This window comes from Barbus barbus (assembly GCF_936440315.1).
Source record: "Barbus barbus genome assembly, chromosome: 25".
Taxonomy (NCBI): Eukaryota; Metazoa; Chordata; class Actinopteri; order Cypriniformes; family Cyprinidae; genus Barbus; species Barbus barbus.
The window spans coordinates 20,782,438-20,798,361 of record NC_136753.1 but is presented as its reverse complement, the minus strand read 5'-3'; the positions used below and the strand labels follow the sequence as shown (position 1 = coordinate 20,798,361).

The 15,924-nt window shown below is 36.1% G+C and overlaps 1 protein-coding gene across 4 annotated transcripts; it reads left to right on the top strand.

The window, feature by feature from the left end:
• The first annotated feature begins 8,889 nt into the window (after positions 1–8,889).
• On the top strand, positions 8,890–15,439 carry LOC306844698 (cyclic nucleotide-gated channel cone photoreceptor subunit alpha-like). Of its 4 annotated transcripts, XM_079377021.1 has the most exons (9): positions 8,893–9,191; positions 10,490–10,627; positions 11,215–11,331; positions 11,590–11,766; positions 12,166–12,225; positions 12,565–12,786; positions 12,934–13,035; positions 13,112–13,218; positions 13,723–15,439. In XM_079377021.1, the coding sequence occupies exons 2-9, from the start codon at positions 10,527–10,529 to the stop codon at positions 15,126–15,128; spliced, it is 2,292 nt and encodes a 763-aa protein (XP_079233147.1). In that variant the 5' UTR covers positions 8,893–9,191; positions 10,490–10,526; the 3' UTR covers positions 15,129–15,439. The 4 variants fall into 4 exon arrangements, with proteins under 4 accessions (XP_079233150.1, XP_079233147.1, XP_079233149.1 ...); XM_079377023.1 differs by lacking the exon at positions 11,590–11,766 and having other exon boundaries at positions 8,898–9,191; positions 13,723–15,435; XM_079377024.1 differs by lacking the exons at positions 12,166–12,225; positions 12,565–12,786 and having other exon boundaries at positions 8,890–9,191; positions 13,723–15,429.
• Positions 15,440–15,924: the final 485 nt, after the last annotated feature.

Here is a 15,924-nt window from a genome sequence, read left to right as displayed (position 1 = left end):
AGAGGGTAAGCTTTGTAGAGAGAGGACATCAACATTCAGATATTAATGGACAGGATTTACATGGATTACATAAAATGACAACATTATGAGGTGGCAGCAGTTGCTTGCTTTCTTGCTGATCTTCCTTTAGAATAAACAAACAATGTCTGTCTCACTCTCTTTTTTCAGTAATAAATTCTGCAAATTTTTGTATAGATAGATGTTTATATGCGTCTGTGCATAACAACGATTTGGTTAAAAAAACACCCTGAAGCAAACCTCAAAAATGACCTCAATTGTCATCATTCATCCACATACAGGCATGAGGGCATGTCTGAAAATGCTGCCAACATCAATGGCTCACTGCCTACATGGATCAATGTTTTGTTTGTCTCCATACAGTGAGGAAAGTACACACACAAACACACACACACACACACACACACACACACACACAAACAAACACACACACACGCACACACACACACACACACACTCACACACACACACAAAGAGAGAGAGAGAGAGAGAGAGAGAGAGAGAGAGAGAGAGAGAGAGATTCTAGGCTTTTAATTTGCAGCAGTTATACAGATATAATATAACTTATGTTCCTGGGCAGCTGGCAGTCCTTATTGTTGATCCCTGATGGAGGTCTGACCCCACCAAACCTTTTCTCAGTAACAGGCAGAGAGAAATGTACTGAGAATCTGAACTGATCTAAAGTCAACATGGCCTTTACAACCCATTTTTTAAAAGGGAAGGAAAGAATTGATTTTATCCATTAGTAATTGAATTGACTATAAAAGTCCAAGTTAATAAATGGAGTGGTGAAAGAAAACATGATTTAAGAAAAGAAGTCAGTGGGAACAAGGGATAATGAGTAAAAGAGTGACAAGAGACTAATTGCACCACCTACTGTAGTAGTTTTAAATTACATTGTTAAAACTTTAGTATATTTTCATAATGCAAATTTGTTTAACTGTATATGGCTAATATAGATGTAGTCTGAATTAAATTTAATTACAATTACAAAAAAATTATGGAGTAAATTCTCCACTTTCAGGAATAAGGGTACAAACTGTCACTAGTGAGGTACCCTTTAAAATACTAAATGTGCTTTTAAAGCAATACTATTCACATTTCAGGCACTAATATGTACTATTTAGGGATAAATGAGGTACAAAGTTACCCAAATAAGATACCTTTAGCTTTTGTACCTTAGGATATCACCCCTGTGAGTACTTTGTATCTTTTTCCTTTGTGTAGCTAGTTTGTGACCTAATTTTGTAAAACAAATAAAATAAATATTTACTATAAATAACTCACTATTAATGAAAAAGATTATGTCAAATATGACGTTGGATGATTTAATTGTTAGATACAGTCGAGATATGTTTTATATTAAATCAACATTATAGTCAGTTTTTAAATTAAATATCTTAATAAAAAGTTTTATAAAGAGTGGTAATGTGGAACAGCTTCAGTAATATCAAAAATTACACTGTATACTGCATTATAAGTTGTAGATTTCTTCCATGCCCTTTATTATTTTGCAGAGCATCCTGTAGATGGCGATGTTATATTTGTACAACTGGCTCTTCTGAAGTGCTACGATAATTGAATGGTGAGTAAACATTCAATAAACCTTGGACCTTTATATATGAATAATATATATTTGTAAGAGTACACGTTTAAAGAGACTTAAAAGGCCAGAACAGACTTAACTGATATAGTTAAAAGTATAAAATGTGATTCTCCTGTTTAGTGAACCTTCATGTGTTTGAGGATCATGTCCTTCAGTAGTAACAAAAGGATCCAAGGTTGTAGCCTTTTTTTTTTTTTTTTACACAGATAAAGCTAAAATCTACTATACTAATGTGTAATTATGCAAAGGATGCATAGGGAAAAAAATAGCTCTAAATTGTTGCAACCTCATTGCTTTGCATCTCTATAGGAAAAAACATACTGCATTACATTATGTGTGACTCATTAAAATGCAGAGACATTGGAAACATTTGGCTGTTGTGTGTGTAGTGCGGCCTTGAAGACCACTGAGAACAAGTGGCGTAGAAAATGAGTGTGTGGTACAATAGGATGGTGTATGCTGCTCTGAAGTGGGCAATAGGGTACAGCTCTCCATGCTTTTGTATGGCTTCCATGGCAACTTAACAATTATAAAGGCAAGCTACATTTCTGCACGTTTTTGTGAATACTAACCTCTTGAGTAATATAAAATAGTAGGCCGCCAGTGTATTCTAATGACATCATAATGCCAATGTTCTGTTTTTATTATTCCCTCATGAATAATTAATTTGAATACATTTGCATTATTTTTAAACCAATAGGGCTTACCGTTGTCTTTTGGATTTGGTATTATAGGCAACAGTTTTTTAAGATCACCCTTGGGCCATTCAAGATGTACATGACATTTGGATTAATTTAGCATTACATCATATGGGCCGGTCACTAACGGATCCACTGCAGTGAATGGGTGCCGTCAGAATGGGAGCCCAAACAGCTGATATGAACTTCACAGTAATCGAAAAGTAATGCACATGACTTCAGTAACAGTAACATGAACTGAAAGCTGTGTGTTTGCAAGAAACGCAATATGATTTTAGCTTCAAACTGTTGTTCTGGGCTGGCTAAAATACAAGTCCTCTATCCATATTGCTTTCTCCAGTAATAAAGTTGTCTCCTCTGAATCCGGAGAGAAGTGTTTACAATTGAAAACAGTAACAGTGTTATTTTTTTTAAATCAGCTGTTTGAACTCTCATTTTGATGGCACCCTTTCATTTAAGAGGATCCATTGCTGAGCAAGGGATGTAATGCTAAATTTCTCCAAATCTGTTCTGATGAACAAACAAACTCATCTACATTAACTCATGGACAGCCTGAGAAAATATTTGTTTCTGGGTGAACAATTCCTTTAACATATATTGAGCTGTGAAGTCAAGAAAAGAGTCACCTTTATCCCTGAAGTGCCTAATTTCTCCATTTTGTGCTGTAAATAATATTATTTTAAAGATTGCTGTGACAATGGAAAGACGTGGTGCCGTGCGGATGTTAAGAGATCTGACATTGCTCTTGCCTCTGTCCACCACTTCAGCGCTCTTCTGAGAGATTGTTCAAAACACAATCACCGCAGGAGTAATCAGGACACAAGAACAAGAGAGAGGCTAGGATTAGGGTAACACACACACCCACCTCCACACACACAACACTTCACTGCAATTACTGTCCACTTGAATTTGAAATGCAGAGTGATTGGCATGATTACATTAATTCCTTCATCATTTCACCTATATCGGGGTCGGTGGTTCTTGTTGGCCTCAAAAAGAGTCAAAAGACCCAACTCCTTTGGCATCTGAAGATACAATTACATTGTGTAGTTTGAGTGTAAGGTCTGAAACAGACTTGATGTTTTCACTTGACATGACGTTAGTATAATGTTATGTTTTGATACTATATTTCTTAAACAAGCACACACAGCATGGGATTTATTTTATTTTAGAAATTACAATCTATTCACGCTAAGGTCTCCTAAATGTCATTATAATCTAGATATTCATTCTCTGTGTTGTGAAATCCAAAATATTTTCAAAGCCTTAACTGCAGCCTTCTAATCAGCCTAGCTGAAATTAATTCCTGATGGGTTCATTTTTGCTGCTGTGGGAAGGTTGAAGCAGGTGAGCACACAAGCCTTATGGTTGCCATGGCAACATCTCATCACCCGAAGAACGCTGTTGTTGTAATCAGCAAGTCCGTCGAATGAGGGTAAGCTGTCACATTGAGGTTTGCATGGAAACACCAAAACACCTAGGTGTACCATTGCAACAATGAACATATTAGATCTCCTAATTCAGCGAAAGATTCAAAGGAATAATTTACCCCAAAATGAAAATTTTCTGAAAATTGATTCACCCTCAGGCCATCAGTAGATAAATGTGTTTCTTCTTCAGAACAGATTTGGAGAAATTTATGGTTACATCACTTCTTCACCAACAGATCCTCTGCAGTGAATGGGTGCCGTCCGAATGACAGTCCAAACAACTAATAAATATGTTGCAATATTTGACAAGTATTCAACACAACTCCAGATGATCAATTGCTGTCTTGTGAAGTGAAAAGCCAGGTGTTTGTAATCATGCTGGGTATTCCAGCATGACAATGGCCCAAAACACACGGCCAAGGCAAGAAAGGAGTGGCTCAAGAAAAAGAACATTAAATGGAGTAGCCTAGCCAGTCTCCAAACCTTAATCCCAAAGAAAATCTGTGGAGGGAGCTGAAGGTTCGAGCTGCCAAACGTCAGCCTCGAAACATTAATGACTTGGAGAGGATCTGCAAAGAGGAGTGGGACAAGATCCCTCCTGAGATGTGTGCAAACCTGGTGGCCTACTACGAGAAACGTCTGACCTCTGTGATTGTCAACAAGGGTTTCGCCACCAAGTACTAAATCATGTTTTGCGAAGGGGTCAAATACTTATTTCACTCATTAAAATCCAAATCAATTTAGAACTTTTTTGAAATGCGTTTTTCTGGATTTTTTTGTTGTTGTTGTTATCCTGTCTCTCACTGTTCAAATAAACCTACCATTATAGACTTAAAATTATAGACTGATCATTTCTTTGTCAGGGGGCAAACGTACAAAATCAGCAGGGGATCAAATATTTTTTCCTCCAGTGAAAAAGTTGCCTCGTCAGATAAATATACTCGGATAAATTACCAGAACAGTCCAAAACAATTCTAAACAAATATGTTGCTGGATTTTGAGTTGAAAGGACAACAGGGGACGGAGCTTTTCACTGGAGGAAGCATTATTATGGACTCGTATTTTGTCAGTTTGTTTCTTACAAACATGCAGCTTTGTGTTAATTGATGGACTGAAGTCATGTGGACTTTACTTTTGGATTATTGTGAATTGTGAATTTTCTTTTAATTATCAGTAATATTGACTGTACTTCAGGTCTGGTATGGCTAGCTAACTGCTGCTTAACATCTTGTGCACATGGAACTGATACTAGAAATTGTTCCTATTCCAGTGATGTATGAATAATGTCAACAAAATTTTGCCAATATTCTATTTTTGATAAATCTGAAGTAAAATATCCACTTTAATAGAAAAGTTTAAATCTTTGTATGTCCAAATGAATCAATTATTTAAAAGAAAAACTGAAATAAATGAAGAACAATAAGCAATTCCAGCATGGGGACAACAGCAAAAACATGAATTTGCTGCTTAACATGTAGGAATATTCTAATCACGATTTTAGAATAAATGTTTAACCGGTACACAGATGTGAGCTGTAAAATGATGTGCAGGTAAAAGTTGTGAGCTGCGTATTCAGAGAAGAATCACTTGAAAAGAACAGGCTGATGGATGATCTGATTCTGTAGGAGATGTAGAGCAGAACAGGATAACAGTGTTTAATGCTCCGGGTCAAAGCTGTTCTCTTCAAAGTCTAGCAACACATTAACAGTGACAATCAGAACAGGTGATCAGGGTACAGGAAAGATGTGCATTTGAAAGACAGATGCTAACATTATATTGCTTGTATTAAACTTACAACTCCAACAATGCTTCATGTTCATGCTCCTGTCCCTCGTGTTCCCTGTGTTTGTGTTAGTGGTTTTGTTTCATTCTTTTAGTTCCACATCTCTGCCAGCCATATTACAGTATCTGATTACTAGTGACTCTAATGAACTGGTTTTACAGCACACTCTTTCTCATTTATGCTGTGTTTGTGCCTCACTGCATTTCTAATTAATGCAGTGTTTTGTAGTATACCGAAATGTACAATGGCATTGTAAACAGCTCCACAGTGCAGTCCCCCCACCCCCCTGAAATATTCATCTCATTTATTTATTTATTTAACATTATTAGGCTACAGTTTCCAAAAATGCATAAACTTTTAAAAATATCAAACTTTTAAAAATATCAGGTTCAGTTCACATGGAGTTTCAAATCTGTTGATTGCAGCAGGAATGTGGGTGTATGGCTGTCATTTGTAATGATATTGAGTGAAGCTGGTTACACAACACAAAAAAGTTACAGCAGCGCATAGGGTGAAAGCAACCTTGCAACTATGATGAGTGAGTGGCCGAGAAAGAGAGAGAGACAGGCTGAGGAGGACGGAGGTGTTTAGAGACAGTGATTACCTTTACCTTCTGGCTGTGTGAGCTAAGAGGCTTTTAATTGAGCCGAACGTTTCTGTACATGACTGTGATAGTTTTATTATCATGATTAAATGAATTCACAATTATTACCTTAAAGGGATAGTCTGACCATAACTAAAGATTCTGTCATTTGCCCTTGTTTCAAACCTTTATGCATTTCTTTCTTGTGCTGAACACATTTGAAGAATGTTCAGTTTCGAAACATTTTTGGTTCCCATTGATTTCCATTTTAATTTTTTTTCCACACAATAGAAGTCAAGGAGAACCAAAACTGTTTCTTTACCAACATTCCTCAAAATATCAGAAGAAATAAATGCATACAGGTTTGGAACGACATGAGGGTGAGTAAATGAATGTTCTTGTTTTTTTTGGGTGAACTTTCCCTTTCATTTTCAATTATATATGTGACCCAGGACCACAAAACCAGCCATAAGGGTCATTTGCTTTCCATTGATGTATGGTTTTGTTAGGATAGGATAATATTTGGCTGAGATACAACTAGCCTATTTGAAAATCTGGAATCTGAGGGTGCAAAAAAATCTAAATACTGAGAAAATTGCCTTTAAAGCTGTCCAAATTAAGTTCTTAGCAATGCATATTACTAATCAAAATTAAGTTTTAATATATTTACGGTAGGAAATTTACAAAATATCTTCATGGATCATAATCTTTACTTAATATCCTAATGATTTTTGGCATAAAAGAAACATGTATCATTTTGTCCCATACAATGTATTTTTGGCTATTGCTACAAATATATCCCAGTGACTTAAGACTGCTTTTGTGGTCCAGGGTCACATATAGTTGAGTATCTGTTTATTGAGTCCACAGTTCAACAGTTGTCTGGAATACAGTAGACAAAATGTGCATTTTAGATCAGTTACACATTACCCAATAGTTAACAAATAAAATAGTTGGAAAAGGTTGGGATAGGTGTTGTCTTAATCTGAGTGTAAACAGAGGCTGCAGTAATATAACATTTGTGCCAAACCAGTACTCTAGTTAGGCTGCATTAAGCAGCAAATAGAGTCTTTTTAGGGGTATTATGCAAATCTGGACAATTAGCCAGCAAATTATGGAACCTGTGTGAAAAGCAAATAGGCATTAGCCCATAATCTATAATGATAGCATCAGTCAAAGCTGTGTGACTATAGAGAGATTGCATTAGTATAATTTATTTATTTTTGTAGTTACATCATGTTATTTCCATAAAGGCTGCAGCAGCAACATTCTGCCTCTGCCACTCAATGTCCCAATGACATGAAGAGCTTTAAAGCAGCTGAGTCGAAGACACTTAGCTTCCTCAGAGATCAAAGAAAAAAGGACTACGCATAAGACCTGGACTGCATTAAACAGATTGGTGGAATGTCAGAAAAACATTTAGCTGAAGATTGATTGGTTTCTGACTGAAGGGCTGTGCCAGATATTATACCATATTCTGTAAACTGTATTATGTATGTTATATTCTTCCCTTGAAAGACGTGTGAAAAATAGTGTACTGTTTGACAAATGTTTACAAAGCCTGATATTCATGATTTGCCTATGTCTTTTCAAAGTAATGAATCAGGTTATTAATTAAGGATCTACAGTGTTTCTTCTGAAACAAATATATGAAATTCATATCTGAATCCCACATAAAAATATATAAACATATTCAGTGTTGTCTTTAAGTTAGTACAAATGGGGCAAAAGCAAACCTATAATAATAATAGGATAATAATGTGGGGCAGTTACAGTTTATTAGCTATTGAAACTAACTACAACAGGTTATTTTTTCATAAAAAAAATGGCATGATGAACCTTTTCAGATTTTGTATTCACTTAAATACAAATCTTTTGGAGATCTGTGACTGTGACAGATGGCAGATGTTAAAGGGCAGCTTAGTCCTTATTAGGGGCACTTAATAATATGCTTTTGGCAGGAGACATGAGAGTTATGTTTGCAAATGCTTCTATATTTTATATTACTTGTTTGTATTTTTGATATATCGGTTTCTCTTTTACTCTTTCTGTCTCATCTCACACCCAATTTAAAACACTGAGCTCCCTTGAGATTATGTCTGAGTTTTCATTCTGCCTTTAGCTTCTGTACTCTTTGGTCCCAGTCCATTTTAAGAAAAATGCAAAACCATGTACTAAACGTGCTACGTGAAGTCAGCCCAGTTTAACTGATGCACACATAGTATTTAAAGGGCCGAGGCCAAGAAAGAGTATTAGGTGGCTCAGATAGGTGCTCAGGCCTAATCTGGGATTAATGATGCAGCTCCGCAGATTGCCTTAAGGATTTCTCAGGTCTCATTAGCATGGCTGGGACGACCATGTTGATGCCAGAGTTGGTGATATCGGTATAGTGCCACCAATGCTTGCCACTTTTTTTTTCAGTGGATCACTAATCTCTGAAAGTGCTGGTTCATCAGGACAAAAATACTGCCTGGCAGCAAAGAAAAGGTGTTCTCACAATGCAGTTATACAAATATAAATAAAGATAATGAATAACATATTTTATGTAATGTAATTGTTTTAATTGTATAAATTAGCCTACAATATATCATTATAAAAATAACTAAATACGACATAATTTCTATAAATTTTGCCCTAAAGATAAATAAATAAATAACAGAGGAATCACAAACATTAACATTATGTTTCAGTCGGTTGTAAAAATTGCCATTTTTCATTGCTAATGAATATTAATGAGAAGAGGAGCACTAGGCTCCGCCCACGTCCACATCGATAGCTCGGAGCTGTCAGTCATCTGAGGAGCTGAGGACTTCTGAACGCATCCATTAGCAATCTATGAAAAATTTGGACATCTAAGAATCTCAGTCTAAAGAAGACAGGTAATGGCAGCAAAAGTGGGTGAAAACTGACGGCCAAAAATGCAAACTCAAATTAGTTCTTTAAAGATGGGATTTTACATAACATTGAGCAGGATCACCAATTGCTTCAACCAAAGAGCAACAACTTGAACAGGAATTCTCTTTGAAACTGCTGCCCTAAATCTGTCGGACTACTAAATATTATTGCTTCGCAGGTAAGTTTAATAGATTTCATGGTTACTGTAGTGTAGCTAAATGATGTAAATATAAAAATGCTATGAAAGTGCTGGTAATTTCCCATACGAATACTTATTTGTTGCCCGTTGGTGTTTCCGAAAGAATTTGTCGATGAGACGATAAGTCGTCAAGACACTGAAATATTGGATAACGTATTATTATTAATAACTAAGGTTCGTAACAAATGTAAATGAGTTGACAAGATTCCCTCTAGTCAGAGCGTTTCTGGCGCTCAGCTTTCCAACTAAACCGTTTAGTGACGCAACAGTGACACTTTACATTACAGTGCCAATGTACATAAAACATATACTGTAAAAACTAGCCACCTTTATGAATATGAATCTTAAATGAAAGAAATACACAGTTCATTTACTTTTAATTTATATGATTTAGCATAAACACTAAGCATTTGAAATAAAATAACAGATGGTTTGTCTCTGTTAAATGTGTGATGGCAGTACAAATTATAGAAAGAAAGGCTACACTGGGCATGTCAGAGTGTTGATTTATTTAGGGTGGGCATTGGGGTCTCCTCAGATGACAGAACCCTGTGGGTGGAAATCAGGCCTGCGGAGCTGCTGTGTCCTCAGTATTAGCATCGTTCTGGATTTGGAATAGATTACACAAATAGCTTTGGTGGTGTTAGACTAATTACACTAATCTTCCCTCAACAATACGATAAAACTAAACATAATTAGATAGAGAAAGCACAGCATCGCCCTTTTGGCCAAAGACCATTAAAGATGTGGTGTATAACTGGGTTAGGAAATTTGTTGTAATTTTTGTCCAATTTCTTGCCATATGAACAAATAAACATTATTTTTTCAAATCAATTGACCTCTTAGTTTAACCAAAAGTCAACTAATTCTTGCTATATACAGTCACACTTTCTAAGAGTTCTGTCTACATGGTGGCTCGAATTGCCTTTAAAGTACATCTGGGTCAAGATCTACCAGCGAGATGGGCCACTGATCTTGTTTAGTGTTTACGCAGCAAGTATTTTTAGGCGATTTGTTCAGATGGCAGTGCTGTCGGTGTGAAAACGGTTTGCAGAGATCAAGTCAATAACAGGTTCTTGTAATCTCTTCAGATTTTAATTCCACCGAACCGTGGGTTCAACCGATACGTTACTATCTGAGATAATGGCAGCCCATTGAAAGCCTCCTAACATTATGCTTTTGAGCATAATTTCTAGGATCAAATACATGATTTAAATGTTTAATAATTCATGGTCTTTTGTTATGGTGTGGTCCTTTGTTTGATATGTCTTATCAAGTGCTGGATGCCTAGAATAGGCAAAGAGAAGAAAGAGAATGGCGAAGATTTGTACAGAGCAATCCTACCCATCCAGACACAGGCTCTCGGTCCAAGCCTCTGAAGATGAACTGGACCAGACTGAAAAAAGTGCAAGCAGGTTAGAATAACAAGACGACCTTAAGGGGGTCATATTGTACATTTTTAATCTTTTTTTCTTTCTTTTTGAGCATCACTTACTGTGTTCATGATTTTCGCACCTAATGGAAAACAGATTTCCAGACTTAAATTTTTCCAAACTGTAATATTTCTGAAACCACGACCTCTTCGCAAATGAAACAGGAAGCTGTCAAGCTCAGGATGTGGGTTTGTTGTCAGGTCAAATATATTTATGACTTCCCCCATTCTATAATAACTTTTTTTTTTTAAGCTTTTTTTTTTGCAAATCTGCATTACATTGTGACAAGTTCACAAAACAATAAATGCTGAAAAATTCAGCTAAAACAGTTAAGTTTAGATTGAAATGGTCTGGTATTTTGTTTAACAAAATTAGCTAAAATCTGAATGTTTGGATTCTTCAGGAAAATATATGGAGCTGCAAGTCCTAAACTTTGTAGAACGTACACTTTGTAATTTGGAGAACATTCTTGCATTTTTTTTTAAAAAGTTCTGCTGTTTTGCTATTTCTGCAGCTTAGTTTCAATAGATGGTCTTTTTGAAACATGATTAACCCCAAACTTTTCTTAGGGCACATTCTCTTTGTGAGGACAATTCCTCTGACATGCAGGGGATAATTTCTTCTGCAACCAGCCAGTTTCAGGAATCCAGGAGAAACTCTTTCACAGGCGCTGGGGCTATGGCAAGGTAACACCAAGACCATCTAAACCAAAGCTTTAACATAGTTTACCATGTGAACCGTGATTACCACTAAAGCAAGTCAAATGCATACTCAGCATCAGTCATTAACACATCTGATTTTACCATACACAGATCCACACTCATCAACAAAACTGCACACAATTTGAACAAGTTAAGTGTGCATTTGACATTGCTTGAACAGAAAGCTACATACTGTATAAAGAGCTTGGAAGTGTTTCTGTTTGACATCTTTCGGTCTCCCAGGCTCACCCAGTTTCCGGTAATGCTGAGGAACTGGGCATCACACAGGCTTCACAGAGAGGTTGAGCGTCCCGACTCCTTTTTAGAGCGATTCCGCGGACCTGACCTCAAAGACTTATCTAGCCGAGGAAGTAATGCCCGATCCTCTATAGGCCTTCCTGACAGGCCTCATAAGAGGAAGTAAGTTAAGAAAGATTTTCTGTACAGTTTCTTTGTATAGACAAAGATGCCTTTGGTATAATGCGGAGGCTTGAAGAATCATGTAGAGAATCATGCTGCATCTGTGCAAAAATACAGTATATCTGTGTGCAGATGATTCATAAAACAGATCACAGAGCTTAGGATTCATTCAATTAAATCAAAATCCAAAAACAGTATGTCAATTTCCATGTAGAAATCCTACTTTAGATAAAACAGTATCACAATAACTAGAATAGAAACAGTTTTTCACTATAGATATAGATAATAAATCAGCAGTAGTGATGAACTATAGAATCTATAGAGTTGTTGTCCTAGAATCAGATCCCTCAAAATGTACTCCACAATAATAACAAAAATGAATGCCTTTTGCTCATTAAGAAAAGCCAATCACTGGGCTCTGGCAGCTTACAATATGAACAACTGCAACAACACAGATGAGTAAGTACCATGTAGAAATGGCTCCTCCAGATATAAACCCTTACTTAGTGCTTTATAAATGACAGAAAAATAATACGTGGATGTGATAGATACTAGATTTTAGAATCCTAAATAATAAATGAATGCTAAAAATAATTTCTCAAATATGAAATTAATAACAACAGATGACATGTTTGGTACATTTCCTTAATAGTGTTCAGTGGATATTGGTAGTGTTAATGCTGCCCTCTGCAGGATAACATGAGTGTTTACTAGTTTTAGTTCACACTAGTGACCCTTAGATACCAGACTAGTTCACAAGCTAATTCAAATAAAAACAACCCAAAATGTTACCTTCAGCAAAAAGGAGGACAAAATGGATGAAATAAAAAAAGATGAGAAAAAAGATCAAGACAAGAAGGAAGAGAAAAAAGATAAGGAAGAGAAAAAAGATGAGAAAAAGGATGAAAAGGAAGAGAAAAAAGATGAGAAAAAGGATGAAAAGGACGAGAAAAAAGATGAGAAAAAGGATGAAAATAAGGATAAGAAAGATGATAAAAAGAAAGATGCTCCTCCTCCGCCGTGAGTATACCACAAAATAAATTTTAAAGATAGCAGTTTTAGTACTAATAATCAGATAATGATATTGATTATTCACAGATGAATGCTGTGATTTAGTAGGTGTTCATATTAGAAAGTGGCCAGACGGTAATCTCATATGTGTTTTAGGAAAGAAGTATGGATCATGGACCCAGCCTCAGACAAGTATTACAGATGGCTTTCAGTTATAGCAGCCCCAGTGTTTTACAACCTGATGATGCTGGTGACAAGGTCTGTTCATGCAGAATCTCTCATGAAATCAATGACTTCAGATGTGGCATGTGCTTCATTGTGTATATTTCTTTAGGGCCTGTTTCAATGAGCTTCAGAACTCTTACACAATCCTTTGGATCATCATGGACTATACCTCCGATGTAATCTATTATGTAGACACATTTGTCAGATCAAGAACAGGTATGCGGATTTTACAGGAATATTTAATATCATTTTTAATATGTACTATTAAATGTTAAACATATTGATATAATATATACATTATATATTTAAATATGAATACACTACCATTCAAATAATTAAAAAACAAAAATGCTGTTCTTGAAATTTCTATTCATCAAAGAATCCTGAAAAAAAAAATGTATCAAACTGTGTAAGCACAACTATTTTGAAAGCTGATAATCAGCATATTAGAATGATTTTTAAAGGATTATATGACACTGAATACTACAGTAATGGTTCCTGAAAAAGGTTTCCATCACAGGAATATATTACATTTATAAAATATATTATTATAGAAATATTTATTTTAAATTGTAATAATATTTCGCAATAAATACTGCTCTACTGTAATAAATGCAGCCTTGGTGAGCATTAGAAACTTCTTTCAGAATCAAAACTTTAACAATCTAGTCTACTAGATACTATAATCTTGTTGAACTTTTATTCTGTTTTTTTTTTCAGGCTTCTTGGAGCAGGGTCTCCTTGTCAAAGACTCTAAGAAGTTGATGGATCATTACAGGAAAATCCCACAGTTTAAATACGACATGATTTCAATGATCCCGACGGATTTAATAATGCTAAAAGTGGGCTTCAACAACCCAGAACTTCGCTTCAACCGCCTTTTCAAAATGGCACGTCTCTTCGAGTTCTTCGACCGCACAGAAACCCGAACAAACTACCCGAACATTTTCCGCATCAGCAACCTCGTACTTTACATCCTGATTATTATTCACTGGAATGCTTGTATTTTCTTTGCCATTTCCAAAACGATTGGTTTTGGGACTGACACGTGGGTATATCCAAACATCAGCCATCCAGAATACGGCCGCTTGGCCAGAAAATACATCTACTGTCTGTACTGGTCCACTCTTACTCTCACCACCATCGGAGAAACACCACCACCTGTTAGAGACATTGAATACTTGTTTGTCGTTATGGACTTCCTCATCGGAGTGTTGATTTTCGCTACCATCGTCGGTAACGTCGGCGCCATGATCTCCAACATGAACGCTTCTCGTGCTGATTTTCAGGCCAAGATCGACTCCATCAAGCAGTACATGCAGTTCCGGAAGGTCAGCAAAGACTTGGAGGCCAGGGTCATCAAATGGTTTGACTACCTTTGGACGGAGAAGAAAACCTGCGATGAGAAGGAAGTCCTGAAGAACCTTCCAGACAAGCTCAAAGCTGAAATAGCCATCAATGTCCATTTAGACACACTGAAGAAGGTGCGAATCTTCCAGGATTGTGAAGCTGGACTTCTTATCGAGTTAGTGTTGAAGCTGCAGCCTCAGGTGTTCAGTCCCGGAGATTACATATGTAAAAAGGGTGACATTGGTCGAGAAATGTACATCATCAAAGAAGGAAAGCTTGCTGTGGTGGCTGATGATGGTGTCACGCAGTTTGTGGTGCTCAGTGACGGCGCTTACTTTGGAGAGATCAGTATCCTTGGAATCAAAGGTAGTAAGGCCGGAAACAGAAGAACGGCGAACATTCGTAGCGTCGGCTATTCGGACCTCTTTGCGCTGTCTAAAGATGACCTTGTGGAAGCGCTTACTGAATACCCAGAAGCCAAAAAAGCCCTGGAGGAGAAAGGAAAGGCCATCTTAAGGAAGGACAACCTTCTTGATGAGGCAGTTGCAAGTGCTGGTGCTGATCCCAAAGATCTGGAAGAGAAGATTCACCGCCTAGAGAACAACCTTGAAGTTATGACTGGCAAGTTTGCCAAGCTTACGGGAGAATACACATCCTACCAGAGCAAGATGAAACAGAGGATCACAAACATGGAGAGCAAAGTGAAAACACTTCGGGTGGAAGATCTGTCTGAGGTTGTTAAGGACAAAAAAGAAGAAGAGAAGAAGACAAAATAGTCAACAGATAGACATTGGGGTTAAAGGGGTTTCCTATCCATGTAGATATTTCTTAACATAGTACATTACTTTTAAACTGTTTATATTTATTTATAAGTTTTACATGACGATGTTGTACTAATTGCCATATATTATATATGTGTTGAAATGTAATGCTGATGTTATATTTATTCAATATGTGCAGTAAGAGCAGCTCAGATGACAGAACTACCATTGAAGAGTTTTTTTTAAATTTTTTTTATGTTTTAGTATTTTATAGTGCTGTTAAACGATTAATCGCATCCAAAATAAAAGTTTTTGTTTGCATAATGTGTGTGTGTGTGTTCGGTGTATATTTATTATGTATATATAAATACACACACATACAGTATATATTTTGAAAATATTTACGTCTATATTTATATTCATATAATTTATTATAAACATATTTAATATATCGATTTTTCTGAAATACATACATGCATGTGCGTGTATTTATATATACATAATATACACAGCTCACATACATAATGTAAACAAAAACTTATTTTGGATGCGATTAATCGTTTGACAGTACTAGTATTTTTTAAAAGATGTGTCTTAAGCTTCCCCAGGATGCATTTATATTTACAGTAATAGCCTAAAATATTATTACAATTTTAAATAACCATTTTCTATTTGAATTTACTTTAAAATGTAATTTATTCCAGTGATGCAGCGCTGAATTTTCAGCATCATTACCACAGTCTTCAGTGTCACATGATCTTTTAGAAATCATTCTAATATGCTGATTTGGTGTGCAAAAAACATTTCATAT

Bases quoted from the DNA above. Each gene is read 5' to 3' on its own strand.
- LOC306844698 (XM_079377021.1), top strand. From the start codon at position 10,527: ATGGCGAAGATTTGTACAGAGCAATCCTACCCATCCAGACACAGGCTC. The intron at 10,628-11,214 runs GTTAGAATAACA...AACTTTTCTTAG, and splicing joins ACTGAAAAAAGTGCAAGCAG to GGCACATTCTCTTTGTGAGG. The intron at 13,036-13,111 runs GTCTGTTCATGC...ATATTTCTTTAG, and splicing joins CTGATGATGCTGGTGACAAG to GGCCTGTTTCAATGAGCTTC.